The sequence below is a fragment of the Haplochromis burtoni genome, unplaced genomic scaffold, assembly GCF_018398535.1.
Source record: "Haplochromis burtoni strain Fernald_Lab_line unplaced genomic scaffold, NCSU_Asbu1 Contig_27, whole genome shotgun sequence".
NCBI lineage: Eukaryota > Metazoa > Chordata > Actinopteri > Cichliformes > Cichlidae > Haplochromis > Haplochromis burtoni.
In genome coordinates, this window is record NW_024582388.1 from 261794 (window position 1) to 277981 (window position 16188).

The following is a 16188-nucleotide window of genomic DNA, read 5'->3' on the forward strand; positions in this document are numbered from 1 at the left end:
CACACACACACACACACACACACACACACACACACACACACACACACACACCTGTTTTCATATCTTAGTGAGGATATCTGATTGACATTATGCTTTCCCTAACTCTAAGCCTAAAAAATGAATGCCTAACTCATGGGGACAGGGACTGGTTCCCACAAGTATAGTAGCGTGCCAATTTTCTGTCCGCACAAAGATGTCTAAACATGTACTCACACACACACACACACACACACACACACACACACACACACACACACACACACACACACACACACACACACACACACACACACACTTTACTCTCTAATTAGTACTTTGATGTAAAAATATGCATAAAAAGCTCCAGTGTAATTCCTTTACTGATAATCTATAATTTGATGATTTGATGAGAAGTCCACAATCCAGCCAGAATTTGTTGCCTTAACCTGAACCTGTTATCTAACTGTTATCACGAATAATGTTTCCAATTACTCGTGATACAAGTCAAAATCTCTGTAGACCATCGGAGGTTTCATTTTTTAATTAATTTTTTAGTTTTCATTTTCTGTTGGCCCCATATGTATTTATATGTTATATCCAGAAATTCACAGAAATTGTTTATTCTGACGTCTCCGTTTCTATTTTTCATGCCGCTGACTTGACATTTGTTCCGTCTTACCGACAGCATTCTCCTTAGTTGTCATTATTACTGATCAGACTTAGGCATGACAGTCTGCCTGTACTGTTTTTCTCCTGATTCACTCTCATGTACTTGCTGAGGCAGCTCATAGTAGAATGATCAGTGGAGAAGCCCTGAAGGGAAGGGATGTCTTTGATGTTTGAAGAAATAGCCTTTCTTTTGTTCAGTGAAACCTCTGGCTTACCTATTACTACATGCAGCAATCCTCTCCTCAGGCGCTTCTGTCCCCAAACAACAGGAATCCGACTGGGGTCTGCAGAAGATGGATAGATCATATTTTCCTGGTGAGCAATATACTCTGGACTACTCGAATAATGACCAAGGAACCTTTATTTACACGTTGGAGTGAAAAGCGAGTGTAACTTTCTCCATTTTGGACCATCTGTTTCCTGGAAGTTTAGTAGTGTCCAAATAGTTTGTCCTACACATGTGTTATACTGTGTGAGAAAATACTCACAAATACACAAAAAATATTTGGAGGAAGATTAATTGATTTTGCTGTGAATAAACTAAATATTAGACATTTAAAAGGTTTGAGAGGTTTGAACTTAGTAGTACTTTGATTACTCTCACGCTGAAAATAGTTATAATAACAGTTTGAATAGTATCAGCATATGAATTTGATATTCGTCCCCTGTATATCACCAGTAGTTACCCTCCTCTACCTTCATGCATTCTAAGTAGACTGTTACTATCTTTTGTAAACAATGATAAGGCGAGAGCATTGTGTGGACATTTAGCAGTACTGTTATAAAACCTGGTGGTAAATGTTGTATTAATGCTGCCGATGTAGCTTTGTAACATGCGCATTACACTTTAAAATTGATGCTTTTTAAATTTTAAAGTCCTTATGCTCAAAATAAAAAACAATGCAGCTGTTGATGGATAAATGGATTGATGTGAAATTATATTGCTATCTGAATCTGGAAAACACGGTGCCAGTACCTGTCAAGTATCCATCCCTCCCTACTGATGCTTAAAATGGAAAACATAATTTGATATCCAAATTCGTTTTTTCTTGCCTAATAAAACATTTGCACAATGCCTTGTGCTAACCCTGCGCAGTAGATTGTTGAGACATGAAAACAATGACCACTAGACGAAAGGTCATCAAATGGGGTTTATACTCAGGAGTCCATGGATATCTTCATTAAATTTCATATTAGATCATCCAGTAATTGTTTAGACTTTTTTAGAGTAATAGAATTCAGGGTAGCACAGAGAATAATCCTGTTGTTTTTGTGTATTTGTGCAAAAGTTCCTTCTCAACTCGAAAAGCCAGATCATCATCAGATGAGCAAGTACAGGCCTGTACTTGCTGCTGTACTGTTATCAGTTTCCATTTTCCCTGAAATTGTGTAAGAGTGAGATGGAAGGAAATATAGAATAAAAATAATCAAAGCGTCTCTCTGTGAGAAGAAATCCTGCCGAGGCAGGCTGTCGTATCTGAGTGGGATCATAACCCAACACCCTGCATGCTGCAGAGCTAATGTAAAAGCTGCTGTGAGGTCTCCATTGTAGCTATCAACACTCAGGATCTGCAGGCAGAGCGATCGCTGATGTCAGATCTGAAGCAGCTGCTCTGCACAGTGAAGACTGACTCAGGCTGTGGGCTGTTGAAGCTGCTGTCTGCTCTCCAGGCTGAGAGGGGAGACAAATCACAGGCTGTCAGTACATTTTCATACATAGCAAGTCTCATTTTTATTAACTGTGATTCAGCCACATTCAGTCATTTTCTCTTATAGTCAAAGAAAACAGTTAAACTCATGATCCCTAAGATGTTAAATTCTGTAAACAGCTGCAATTTATTTATTTTTATTTGGATTTGACTCTGAAGCTGACAGTCATATTTGATCATAAATGATTGTTTATTTGGTCACATGTCCAGTGCTTGTGAAATCATAAGGCTAGGAAGACACCTAGAGTAAAGATTTTAATATGGAGTAAACTAAAAATGATGAAAGAGAAGAAAACATTTTTTGGTTGAAATCCAGCAAGTGTTGGACATCAAAGTTCAAGATGCAAGGACGGAGACAGCTGCTAATTTTTGTAATTAAGTGCATTTAAAAATTGAGTGATTTGCACAGTTTGCAGCAAAACTCTTTCTCAGCTTAAGCTGTGTTTCCAGAAATGTGCAGATATCCTGCAGATGTCTGGAAGCGTCTGCTTTCCTTGTTTGAATTCCACAGAGGAGACTTAGAGGAGGTCAGATGAGTCCACAGCAGACAGCAAGCAATTAGCTTGGAGTTGGGATATTGAGCTTTAATTATGGTCTCACAGATGCAAACACATGCCACGCACAACCTCTCCCCGTCCCATTGGCCCTAAGCATGCACAGAGGCTTTGGTAATTTAGTGCTTATTTGTTATTCCCTTATTTCGCTGCCATTATTCTCACGGTTTGGTGAAATGTCAGTGAGTTTCCCCGTCTAAATTTTACTACGTTATCATCAAAAGCAAAACTATGTATTAAAGAAGAGGTCATTTAAAGCCAAATTGATGTTTTCTTGTTTCTTAACCTGTCATGAGTCATGTCTGCATCCCGTTATATTCTTGTTTTATTTTGAAAGTCTTGTTTCTCTGTTCATTGTGCTTAGTGTCACGATGTGATTCCAGTCAGCTGGTTTTCCCATGTGTTTCCACTTCCTCTGATCACCCTTTGTGTGTACCTTTGTGTGTATTTAGTTTTTGTGTGTTGATTCAGTCGTTGCCAGGTCGTCTGTTTGGTTTCACGTCATGTCTCAGAGTTCTTCTTACTGATCAGGTTCGAGTTCGGTTTATTTCAGTTCCATGTCTCTCGTCACAGTTTTCATAGTTATTTAGTTATTTCCCAGTTTAGGTGTCAGGTTAGGTTTTGCCATGTTCACGCTTGCTTTGTTTTTGTGTTCACGTTTTATCAGCCAAATGAACGTCTCGCCTTTTGTTTAAACTCGGTTCCGTCTCCTATCGTGTCTGCATTTGGGTCCCACTATTCACTCAAAACACAGTCAGCTCCCTGCTGACCGGGACATAATTGACATTGCATGCTTTTTGGATTGGCATTTCTGTTGTCATAGCATTGTTTCTTTAACTACACCTTTTGTGTCTGTGTGCTTCGCCTGTTACTTCTAGTCACATCCTATTTTATTTTGGTAATTTGTTTTCCTTGTTGGTTTCCTTCCGGCTTTTTCCCTCCTCAAAAATTTGCCTTTACCTGCCTTTAATGGCTTCACCTGTGTCACATTAGTAGGTATTCTTTAGCCTATTTTTGCCTCACTTATTTCCCTTGTGCTCCTTTTAATCGTTTAAATCTTTGCTTTAGTTTTACCATTTTATTGAATTAGCTTTTGTTTATTCCCAGAGTGTTTAGTCACCTTTTGTTTGTTTACAAATAAGTTTTGGATTCAACGTTTGTTCCTTCACTCACTCATGTCTGCATCTGGGTCCTCATTCTGATATATCAAAACATATATATCATAACATGTCTAAGAAGTTTTCACACTATTAATTTGTAATGTCAGACACATAAGGCTGCACAGATGGCATTCTCATTTATAGAAGCATAGATGTTTCCTTCTTAAGTTACTTTAAAAATAAAGAAAAGAAAAGTTTGCTTTTGAAAATATCCAGTAAAGAAATTTGTGTTGGGAGGATTACATCAGCTTTACTTGATTTAAAGTAGTTAAAATCTATTGCTGTAGAGTATGTGTCAAACAGTATGAGCCAATGCCATTAATATGGCTGTCTATCCAAAAATATGCATATATGCCAGAACAGCAGATCAGGGTTCAGGATGAAGTGTTTTTCTCTTCTTTTAGATCGAGGTAATCCTCAGCTGTGAACAAAACAGGTCGTTTTTGTTGTTGAATACTGCCAAAGTAATTTTATGTGCTAGAAAATGCTGTAAAGCATAAAATGATGGAGCGGGCAGTGATATCAAGCTTTCTGCCTGTGACCTTTGTGACCTCTTCAGCGTTCACCTCGCTGGCAAACGGGACTTCCCACCTCTCTATCTCACACTTATCTGAACTCACCTGGGAGCTTTGTGGAAAACTGCTTTTGTCTGTATTTTCTGGTTCAGTCCTTCAGCTAGTGGGTTTAATGATACAGTGATATGTCTGGAGACCTTCCCCATGTCCAGTATGTCTTATAGATCAGCGGTCCCCCAACCCCCGGGCCACAGAGTGAGTCATTTGGTACCGGGCTGCTAGAATTGAGGCTCGGGTGTGAAATTTATAGTTTTCAGGGTTTTTATCATAATTTTTTTAATCGTTTTATTGTCAACTCTGTTTCCCTGGGTCTTGTCCCGTGTGTTATGGGTAAGTCATCTTCTTTTTTGGTACTGGTTTTATTTGTTGTATTTATCCACAACACGGTCCGTGAAAATATTGTAGGACATAAATAGGTTGGGGTTGGGGACCACTGGCATTTAACACTTTGCTCTTCATCTCCATACTATTTACGCTCAAGTTCTCTGCCATTCACTTGCCTTAAGAAATGTCAATTAAACATTTATCATCAAAGAATGTACTTTTAATTTTCTCTCATTTCTACATAAACCAGTTCAAGCCTTACCTATTCTGATAGCTTTGCACGATTCATGCTTCAGAGTACTCTTCAGCCCCTTAGCTCACTTTTTCTAAGACCCCACTAACATGGGCTGAGGGATCAGTCAGTGACCCACTGGAAACCAGAGCGTGCTGAAGAAAAATGTGAATTGCTGGAGGCTGTTTGCAGTTACTGTGAAATCAATTGCTGAAGCACCAGTGACATATTCCTAGAGACTAGTCAATAACCCCACGACAGGCTGTCTAGGGGTTGCTGGCAGTTGCTAGGTAAAACTGGTTGTAAAGATTTATACAGTGTTGTGCTGGAAAACTTTTCTTTAGTCACAGATTACCTGTAGTTTGCATGAAAGATCCCGACTTGTCTGCAGCACTTGCTCTGCTTAGCGAAAGGACATAAACCGGAAATTGAGACTGTTCATGTTTGCAGATAAGTTGGTGTCTTCCTTTCACAGAACGGCCAGCTGAGGCATTTAGATGCTAATCAAAGCAATCACAAAGACGTTATTTTGTGCACCACAACCTTTCGGATCAACTTCACCTAAACACAGCCAGCAACCTCCAGCAACCACTCATCTGTTTACACCTTTCTTCTGATTGGCTCCTCCTTGCAAAAAGATGGTTTTGGTGGTAGATGGGCGGGGCCTATGTGCTAAAACCCACAGCTGTTTGTCTAAAATAACCATATTAGGAATATCACCAGTGAAAAGCAATCTACAGAAAATAAGGAAAACCTTTAAAATTACCTGATACATCACTAGAAGGAAAAAGAACTTGTTTAAAGCCTGTTTTTATAAAAAACAAATTGCACAGTAAATTGCACCTGTTGTATGTTTAACTTTTAATTTCTGATCCCTTCTTCTCTTCCTGCCCTGCACTCTTCTTCTTCATCGTCATCATCAGTGGGCTCCAGACAGACGACGGCCTCCACCTGATGAAGATCCTGGCTAGAATGGCGAAAATCCAGATGACTGATTTCGCTGAGCTCTCGTATGTACACCTGTGTTTTGTTTTTTTTGTTTTTTTAAATCTTCTGGTTACACAAAACAGTGCACTCACTGTGTTAATGCTGCTTTTTCTTACTGGAGTCTGGGGTGAAACTCAGTCTAACCTAATGTGATGGGGTTTTTTTTCTCAAAGCTTAAACATTTCATTTTCACACTGCATTAAAGGAATATAAAAAGAACCACAAACTGGCACGTTTACTGCATTTGAGGCTCTTAATAATCCGCTCCTATTGAGAAATGATCGAGTCACACCTGTTTCAGTTCGGATGCCAATAAAGAAAGTCTGTTTACAACAGAGCTAGAACACTGGAGGTGACACGTTTCCTGCATGCAAGCAAAAACCCTGAAATAGAAGCTGAACACTTTCTTATTGAAATAAAGCCTGTCGTTCAGTGATCCAGAAACAACTTAAAGCTTCACATCTAATCACTGCAAGTTTGTGGAGTAAATATTTCTCCCAGTCTGATTCACTGGTTTAAATAATGTGTTGATCATATCTTTAAAAACGGAGCAAGAGAATACCACGAATTGACCACAAAGTTCTTGCAACTTGATCATCAAATCTTAATCCACATGTTGAACCACATGGTAAGGATATCCAGCCAAGTCGGGGATTTGTTCACTTCTTTTCTTCTTGATAAAACACTTTAAGTCTCAGTGCTCAGATTTATCATGAGCTGCACCACAAAGATCTGATTTAAGCCCCCATTTATTTCCATTGTATATTCTGCCATTAGATCACATTAGAAGTTTCAAAACCATTTCCAGTAATCTGTATGCTGATGATGCTCAACTGTATCTCTCATACAAACCTTATGAATTATCAGTTTTAGTTGATTGGTTTAATGCAACTAATAGTTGGATAGCAAATAACTTTTTGCAGTTTAATGAAAACAAGACAGTCTCTTATTTATTTATTTGCTCCAATAAGTATTATTCAAATTGGACAGTGTCTGGGCTTTTTCTCATTCACTGTAGATGCTAACGCAGAGAATCTTGGGTTAGCTTCCATCTTTGACTTTTAAGAAATAGTGCTAAACTCAGGACTGCTGTCTGAAAAACTGAACTGGAGATGCTCGTTCATGCCTTCATCCCCTTCCACTTAGATTGTAGTAATGCTCTGTCTAAAGCAGGGGTGTCCAACTCCTGGCCCAAGGGCCGGTGTCCTGTAGGTTTTAGATCTCACCCTGGGTCAACACACCTTCAAGACATGTTGAGGAGGTAATTTAGCCATTTAAATCAGCTGTGTTGGATCAAGGACACACCTAAAACCTGAAGTTGGACACTCCTGGTCTAAAGCATCTAATAATCTCCTCCAGTCTGTCAAATTCTTTTGCAAAGGTTCTTATGAATTCTGTCATGTCTTACCATTGTTAAAGCATCTACACTGGCTTCTAATCAAATGTAGGTGTCAGTTTAAAATCTTGATTCTTCCTTTTATGGCCTTTATGTCCAGACACACCCAGCCTCCCTTCCGCTAAAGATGGAGCAGTGTGTGTTAGCTCGAGACAGATGATTCTGTCATGTTCCTTATCATCAAACTACTGTAGAAGACAAGCGAATATTGGATTAATCTGAGCAGTACGAATCCTAGCTGGGAAGACATTGTTGTTCTGTTTTTTCCATCACTAACCACTGTGTCCCTGAGGGGTCATTTGACTCATTTACCGGCATGGTTTAGCTCTTTTACAGGTAAATACAATGATTAATACAACTTAAAACCAGGTCCTTATTTACCCCTTACTACGAAATCGTCTCAAACTTGTAACTATCCCCACTACCCGCCTAACTCTTCATTTTGCTTATCTTTAAACCAGTTCTTCGCAGTGTGTCTTTGTTAACGAATTTGTCCTCACAATCCAGGTGCGCACACCCACAATTCAAAGCCTCAGCCATGTGTTCTGTTCTAGAAGCTAAAAATAAAAACATTTAAATGCTTACGATGTCGTTTAAAGCTCTCTTTGCCCTGTAATGTAGCGGCGCCTCTGGACATGTAGTCCTACCAGCTGTCAGGCAGCCAAACCGCTGAATAGAAATGAGAACAACATCAAGAAAACACTTCAGTATTTTTCAGTTCAGCAACACTTCAACCTTCTAACAAACCAGAGACCGTATGAGCAAAGATCTGTAGATGAGTCACAACATCCATAGTCTGCTTTACCGTCTCAACAACAACCATTTCGTACCTGTAGGCTGGAGTGGGCAGCAATTTTCTCAAAGGGCGAGCATCACATACTAAAACTCTTCAAATATTCCCAGTAGAAGATGAGCAGCGTCGGCTGCTCCACAGTTACCCTCCAGCATGACGGATCAGAGAGGGCAAACTGGTGGGATCAAAGCAGAGTGGCAGAAGGCATTAAAATCAGAAGTGGGGGGAAAAAAAGGAAGGGAAAACAGCGCCCTTACAGACTAGGAACCCAAGGACGTCGCCTTATTTTCATTCTGTCAACATTTTTTCCTGCTCTGAGGGGGTAACAAAGCAATGAGCGTTGTTGGTCGACGGTATTGACGTGTTAGAGACGAGCAGCCGTTGACTACAATCATTTATTAATGAGAATGAACTCTGCCTGAACTCTTTCTCTCCATGTGTCTTTCTGTTTTTCGATCATTCTGTTATTCGTTTCTCCGTCTTTGCCTCTACCTATTCCTATTTCGTCTTCCCTCCTTCAGGTTTCTGCTTTCTTAGTTTGTCTCAGTCTGTATGTCCTTTCTATATTTCTGTAAGTAACTTTATGCCCCCTCAGCACCTCCTCACTTTCTCTCCCTCCCTTTCAGTCTTTCCCCTCCACAGGTGACTTTGCATGGAGTATCAATTGAATTCTCAATGCTGTGAGCTGCAACAGCAAAACAATTGCTACTGTGGGGGTTTGGATATGAACACACTGTTAGGGATTATAGCCAGCCTACAGACGGTGTTTGCTGTATTTTATCTGTGAATAAACATGTGTCTGGTCACAGTTAAATAGGATTTTACAGCCTGAGATTGATCATTGAAATGTGAAAATAGGTGAATTGCAAGGTTAATTAAAACTTTGATCTCCTGACCATTCCCTTAATTGCTGAGATCTGAGAACATTAAGATATTGCTAAAAACCCGGAGGTCCGCATCTTCCGAAGGCTCTTTATAAATTAACTTTACAAACTAACCCAACTCAGGGTTCACTTACTTTTTACAGAAATTTGAACCAATAAGGAAAAAGTATGCCTCTGGCACCATTTCCTGAGGTAACCAAAGAGATGAGAGACATCTTCATGGAATATGGTACTAGATGAAGTTAGGATAATGGGCAGGGCTCCCCCAGGTTATTTTTTTTGCTGTACTGAACTGCCATTCCACAGCACTACATGAGTCAGTCGACACTGAAATAAACCACAACAACAACATCCATCTCTTTACCGAATGTTCAGTGCTCTTCAGTCTCGTGTAAATATAGCGGCAGATTGCACGTTGATAACAAATACAGCCTGGTCCCGGTCCACAGACCGATTGGCTCGAGGACCGATTGGCAGGCAGAAGGCTCATAAGACAACTGGGACGTGACGTCAATGTAGGGATCCTGACAGCATTGGAAAATAGAAGCGATGAAGAAAATCGAACACTTGGAATAGCAAATACTCACACGTCCTGCAGACGAATAAAGACGCAACTGAGCAAACAGATCTTCAGTATTGAACCATGACTTCATTCAAGGCCAAATGGAGCAAATGGAGATTGATCTTTTGCAGTGGCTGTTCTGAAATTATCTGTCAGATATCTGCCTGATTATTTCCATATGCGTTGTGTTATAATGCAAAATTCATTCAGTCTTTAGGCCTCAAATAACATTGATTAACACAATCTAATGCGTTGAGTTTACCTAAACTCTGGTCTGTGTAGTTTTCTACAGTATATTGGTGATAGTTATACTAGTCCAAATGTGAAATTGTCAACTGTTTATTTCAGATATCAAATCCTTAAAGGTGACCAAACTCAAAAAACATCAATCAGTCACTAATCTACTCCCTTTGTTTTTTTAAAAATGAGATGGTGAGATAAAAACCTGTATATGAATTCTCAGTCTGTGTTGTAAAAATGGTAGAATGAAGAATACTTCTAATCTGAGTTGTTCACTTTTTCGAGTGTGGTGCACGATGGGCACAATATAATGTAACACTCAGCTGAACAGGTGGAAAAAGATAAAACTGAAAGCTCTGGAAACAAAACAACGAAGTTTACTTAAAATGCATTTTCCTTTGAAGTTTAGCGCGAGGACGCTAATTCACAGTTTATTTGGTGCTTTGTAGAATTAGTTTGGATTATTTGTTATCTTGTTAGTACAGCATATTTTTTGGTGTTGGTTTTTCAGTTCATGTTGGCTGGTGTTTGTCTTCTAAGAGGTGAAATTTTGACACTGTTAAATGGATAGAAGTACTACGAAAGCATTGCTTTTTATACTTGCATTGTACAGTGTAACTCCATTCACTGTTGATAAAGCAACGTCCAAATTGAATTGAACTCGGCCTGGGTTGAAGGGAAGCAGAGAGAGTAGGAATCCATGTCTACAGTCTTCTATTTGTGAGTGTGTGTGGACAGGTGGGGATTGGGTGGCTTGGGGTCGCATGATTCACACACATGCATACCTACACACGCGCGCACACACACACTCTTTCTCTCCACCCCCTCCGCTTGGCCCCCGTCGTTGCTTGGCACCTTGCCGTGCTGCTCGGCTGCTGCATTGAGTCCCTGGGTGGCCCGTACTGTTCCCCTGTTCTAATGCACCTTTTGTCTTTGTTCTCCTATTCTGGGAATGAAAGAAGGGAGCTATACAGTGGGGAGAGTGATGGATAGGAGGCAGAGAAAACGAGAGAGCGACTGAGAGAGAGAGAGAGATACAGAGAGCGCAAGGGAGGCAGAGAGAGAGGGAGAGAAATCCAGGGGTCTCTTTTGTTGTGAGCGCAGTGAAAGCCCAGCAGGGGGAGCCGCCTAGACAATTTGTCAGACGCACCACGCTTATTTTCCAAGGCTGCCCGGCTCCTCGCCACTGTGGCAACAGCAGTCACCTTAAATGGAATAAATAAGCTCAGGAACATAGGGCTCAAACTGACACTAATTTCTCAGCCTGCCTGTGGTTTCCAACACCATACTCTGAAACCGCACTAAAAACTGGTGGTTGCAGATAGTTTAAAAATATCCATTTACTTGTATCCAATATCATATTTCCCATTGCATATATTTAATGATAGAAATCTCATTTTATTCTGTATGCAGTCTTTGTAAGTCATCCGAACACCTTTTATGGGACTGTTTTTTTCCATCAAATGCAAATACGAGTGAATTATCCCTGCTTTTAAATTTACCCTCAAATACTTTTTACCTTATAAAGTATTGTGGTATTTAAACAGCTTTATTTATTATATTTAGGTAAACTCAGTCCTAAAATAAGATGTGATATTGCATTAGAAATAATTGATATAATATCCCTCTAGTTCCCTAGTTCGCTTTGAGCTATAAAAGTATTTGAGATAGCAGTTGTAGTATTTATCTGTTTGAGCTGTCGGTATAGGTGATAAACTTGTAGCTTTTTCTTATTTGCCTTAATGTCTCGTTACAGTAGTGTGGTAGAGAGAACATGCTGTATTATTATGGTTTTCATAGATTATCTGATTTGCTTTTATCAGTTTGAAGGACAGAGCGAGGCTCTGTGGTTCTCTGAGAAAACTCGTATAGCCTTGGGAGGATTTTTTTTTTCTTTATTTGTATCAGCAGGAACTGTAAGATTATATATCCTGTCAAACATGGCATATAGCACTGGCCTAGCTGAACCTGCACCTATCAGGTCAGTTTCCCTAAACCAAAAAAATCCTTGAAAAATAATAATTTTTTTTAAAGCAGTACAAATGTTTAAGTGATATATAAATTTATAACCTGTGGAAATGTCCAGCTGCTTTATTGAGCCATCTTAATTTTAAAAAATACTACTTCTGGGTTTTAAATACTTTTGATCCTTCTTGGTTTATATTTGATGAAGTTTGTTCAAGTGCAAAAAACCCTTAATTGTTTCTGTGCAACAAAGTAGCTTTGGTTCGCAAAAAGTGAATTACAAGTCACGACCAGAGCAGAATTTTAGTAAAAAGTATTTTTCTGTTTAACTCTTCACATATATCATCCTAATTGACATGACACAATAAATGTCAGTCAGTCATATTGTACTTTGATAGGAGCACATACCTAGATGGATGGGAAGTTTTCTACATTTTTTTTTTTTTTTTAAAGTAGAAAACTTCCCATCCATCTATTCTCTTCCGCTTATCCTTATCCTGGTTGTCGGTAAAGGGGGTTTGGGTTTGGTTTTGGTTCATTTTTTGTTTTTTGTTTTTTTTGTCAGAAAAAATATGTTTGCTATTAGAAGCTGGTGTTAGATGTTTAGTTCCACGAACTAACTTTATTTTGCCGAGTCCTGTATCTGCCCCTCATACGCCTAACCTCTATCCACTGTGCAAACTTCATCCATTTACCATGCAGGGACACTGCAGACACCTTACACAGCATCAGCAGCTTAGTACAGCCCCAATTCCAGAAAAGGCTGGATGTTTTACTATTTCATGAAAAACATTTGCTCCTTTTAAATTTGACAGCAGCAACACGTTTCAAAAGGTTGGTACAGAGGAAAGGCTTGAAAATTAAGTGGTACTTAAAGGAAACAGCTGAAGGAAAATGTTCCAACTAATTAGGTTAATTCGAAATATGTCTGTAGTATGATTGGGTATAAAATTTTATCCTGTCTTCCTTCTCTCTCAGCCTGGTTCTGCTGGAGGTTTCTTCCTGTTAAAAGGGAGTTTTTCCTTCCCACTGTCGCCAAAGTGCTTGCTCATTGGGGGTCATATGATTGTTGGGGTTTTCTCTGTATGCATTATTGTAGGGTCTACCTTACAATATGGGGCGACTGTTGTTGTGATTTGGTGCTGTATAAATAAAATTGGATTGAAAAAGAACATCTTAGAGAGGCAGAGTTCCTCTGAAGTAAAGGAGGGCAGAGTATCTGTAATCTGACAAAAATGTCTACATATTTTCAGAATAACGTTCCTCAACATAAAATTGTTAAGATTTTAAATATTTTATCATCTTCTGATACATAATCTAAATATTCACAGAATCTTGGTGAAATCTCTGTGCACTAAGCAGAGAGCCAAAAATCAATATTGGAGCCATGCCACTCTTTGGATCGTTGGCTAGGACTGCATTTAAAAACGAGGATGATTCTTTAATGGAACTCATTGCACAGACTCAGAAATCATTGTTCTGTGGACACATGAATCAAAATGTATAGTTCTTTTTGAAAAGCATGGAAAGCACCATCCTCAGGACTAAAGCGGAGAGGCACCATCTGGTTTGTTATCAGCCCTCAATCAAAGGCCTGCATCTCTGATAGATTGTGGGTTCATGAGTGCCTATGGAATTAGCACCTTGCACATCTGGAAAGGCAAAATCAATGAAAGATCATTTGAAAAGATATACGGAGGTTTTATATCAATATATACTCCCATCTAGATCATGGCTTTTTCAGGACAAGCCTTACATATTTTAGCAAGACAATGGTAGACCACATAATGCAGCTATTACAACAGCACGACTTTGAAGGAGAAGAGTCCAGTAGAACTGGGCTCTCCCACAGGTCCAGCAGCTGGTCTCATCATGTCCCAGATGTCCAGATGCAACACAGCTGTAAACATGTCCCTGCCCTGACTTTGTTGACATGAGTTTCTGAAATCAAATTCAAAAAGAATTTTCTCAGCTTAAACATTTGCATGTTTCCTGTGTTCTGCTGTGGATAAAATGTAGGTTTGTGAGATTTGCAAATGATTGCATTCTCTTTTTATCTATGTATATAGTGTCCTGACTTCTTTGAAATTGGATTCGTATATTAAAACAACAAAAGTATCTCTGAACAAAGTAGTCATCGACCTGTGAAACCTCAGCCACTGAAAAGACAACAAAACTTCCCTTTTCTAACAATTTCCTCTCGAGGCCGCAGCCAGAGATCAGCAGCGGTTCGACGAGCCTCCAGCAAAACTTCCAACACTGGCAACGTATGAATCATAAAAGTGAGCCTACACACTGTGCCAGGACACAAAACAAACCTGGAGAGTGACTCACACCCTTACATTTCATTTGGAACAATTCAATACTGATTAGATAATACTGACGGTGAGCACTTTCAGCAAAACGGCCTTGGAAATGTTTTTAGCTGCCACGTTGGCCTGGTAGTGGTTGAGGGCAACGCGGTGAGCGGGAGGGAAGTGCTGATGTGGGTGGCTTCTCAGAGCCTTTGACTGTAGCTGGCTGCCGAATAATGATGGCTCTTGTGTAACCATCAGTGAGTGTAGACTAGAGGTTTAAAAAAAATTATTTATTTTATTGAAACATGAGGGTCTGGGTGATGTAATGTCTGTGTCTGAGCTGAAGGTTCATATCTAAGAGCTGCCACTAGGAGGAGAGAGTGGGCCTGAACTGTCTGGATGTGAGGATGATGATGATGATGATGATGATGATGACAGACTGGATACAAACTGAGGCCATAGGTGTGAACACTTAGTGTTTTGTATCATATTTTATATCATACCTTTTTAAGAACTGTCACAGCGTTTGGCACAAATCAACAAAATCACAAAGGATGTGTCTCCCTCAAAGCAAGCAAAGTGAAATAATAACTCAAATAATAGTGAATGCATTCAAAAGCCGACACTTTCTTTTCCTCCAACTGTGAACATTAAGGTTCAAATGAAATACCTCTATCTTATTTACCCCTTGGGCACTTGACAGAAAACTCGCACACCATATAAACTTTAATCTGCAGCTTCTGTCCTGCAGAGTCCTTCCACAGTCCTTTTTCTGTGCTAAAATAATCCAACTCGTTATCACTTCATGTTCGATATGCATATACATTTCAGTGTGTATTATGGTCTGTATGCAATTTTTTTTTCTTGTCTTTAAAAAAAGTCATATTAATGTCATTACTCTTGATGGTGAAACTGGAGCTGTTTATATAGTTTGACTTGACTCTGACACATCTGAGCATGATTGTAAATTTGTGCATTCTAAGTAAATGGACAGTAAAAACAACAAGTTAACACCAGCTCTATTTCCAAAGTGTTTTTAAGCATGTGGTCCACACATTTGTAGGTTTGAGTTTCTTTTCCTTTATATTTTTTCGGCGAATGATTTTAGTTCTTTGTGTTTTCTGGCATTGTGGTTTTCGCCCTTAATAGTTGTAGTCATAGTTGTGTAATAATGTAAAGTAGTCCTGATTCTCTCTGTGTTATGTCAGGTCACCTACTGCAGTTCCTTTCAAGTTCTCTGTGTTCTTGTGCTTAGCTAGTTTCTTTCCCCCCCCCCCTATTATTATTATTATTATTATTATTATTATTATTATTATTATTATTATTATTATTATTATTATTATTATTATTATTATTATTATTATTTTGTAGTCTCTGGTCTCTTAGGTTCCCTCTTTGAACTGAATCCTGACAAATGTGACTGCTCATAACTCTTAAATTTTAAACAGCTGACTAAAAAGTCTGTGTACTTCTCTGACTACTGCAGAGAAGTATCATATCCTGCACAATAAGGGTTTTATTTTTTAAACAGAAATGCACTTCTTTCTTTCTACAACAACAAATGTTTCTATTGCACTTTATTTTTAGAGTTTCTTGTTGTTGTTGGCTATTTCTAGTATTTATGGTCACATCATTTAAATATATAGTGCTGTTTGTTGTTTTCATCTGAATGATGTGATGGCTTTAAATGTTATCTAGAGCATTAAAGTCTTTCAGTGTGTAAAGTACTGTGTAAGCTTTTACATTTCTTAATCACTAAATTTGTTTGTTTTTATACTGTTCTGTTGATTTATTTCAAGATTTGCCGACCTTAAAAATATGATTTTAGCTTTTCAGGCTCACTTTGTTATGTTTCTCTTCAG

The 16188-nt window shown here is 38.9% G+C and overlaps 1 protein-coding gene across 1 annotated transcript in view; it reads left to right on the forward strand.

Moving 5' to 3' along the window:
* LOC102303500 (receptor-type tyrosine-protein phosphatase N2) overlaps positions 1-16188 on the forward strand; it is a 212658-nt gene that overhangs the window by 53533 nt on the left and 142937 nt on the right. The window contains exon 10 of the mRNA XM_005917990.3: positions 6126-6212. Coding sequence (XP_005918052.1) covers positions 6126-6212 — 87 coding nt within the window. The remainder of the gene's footprint in view (positions 1-6125; positions 6213-16188) is intronic.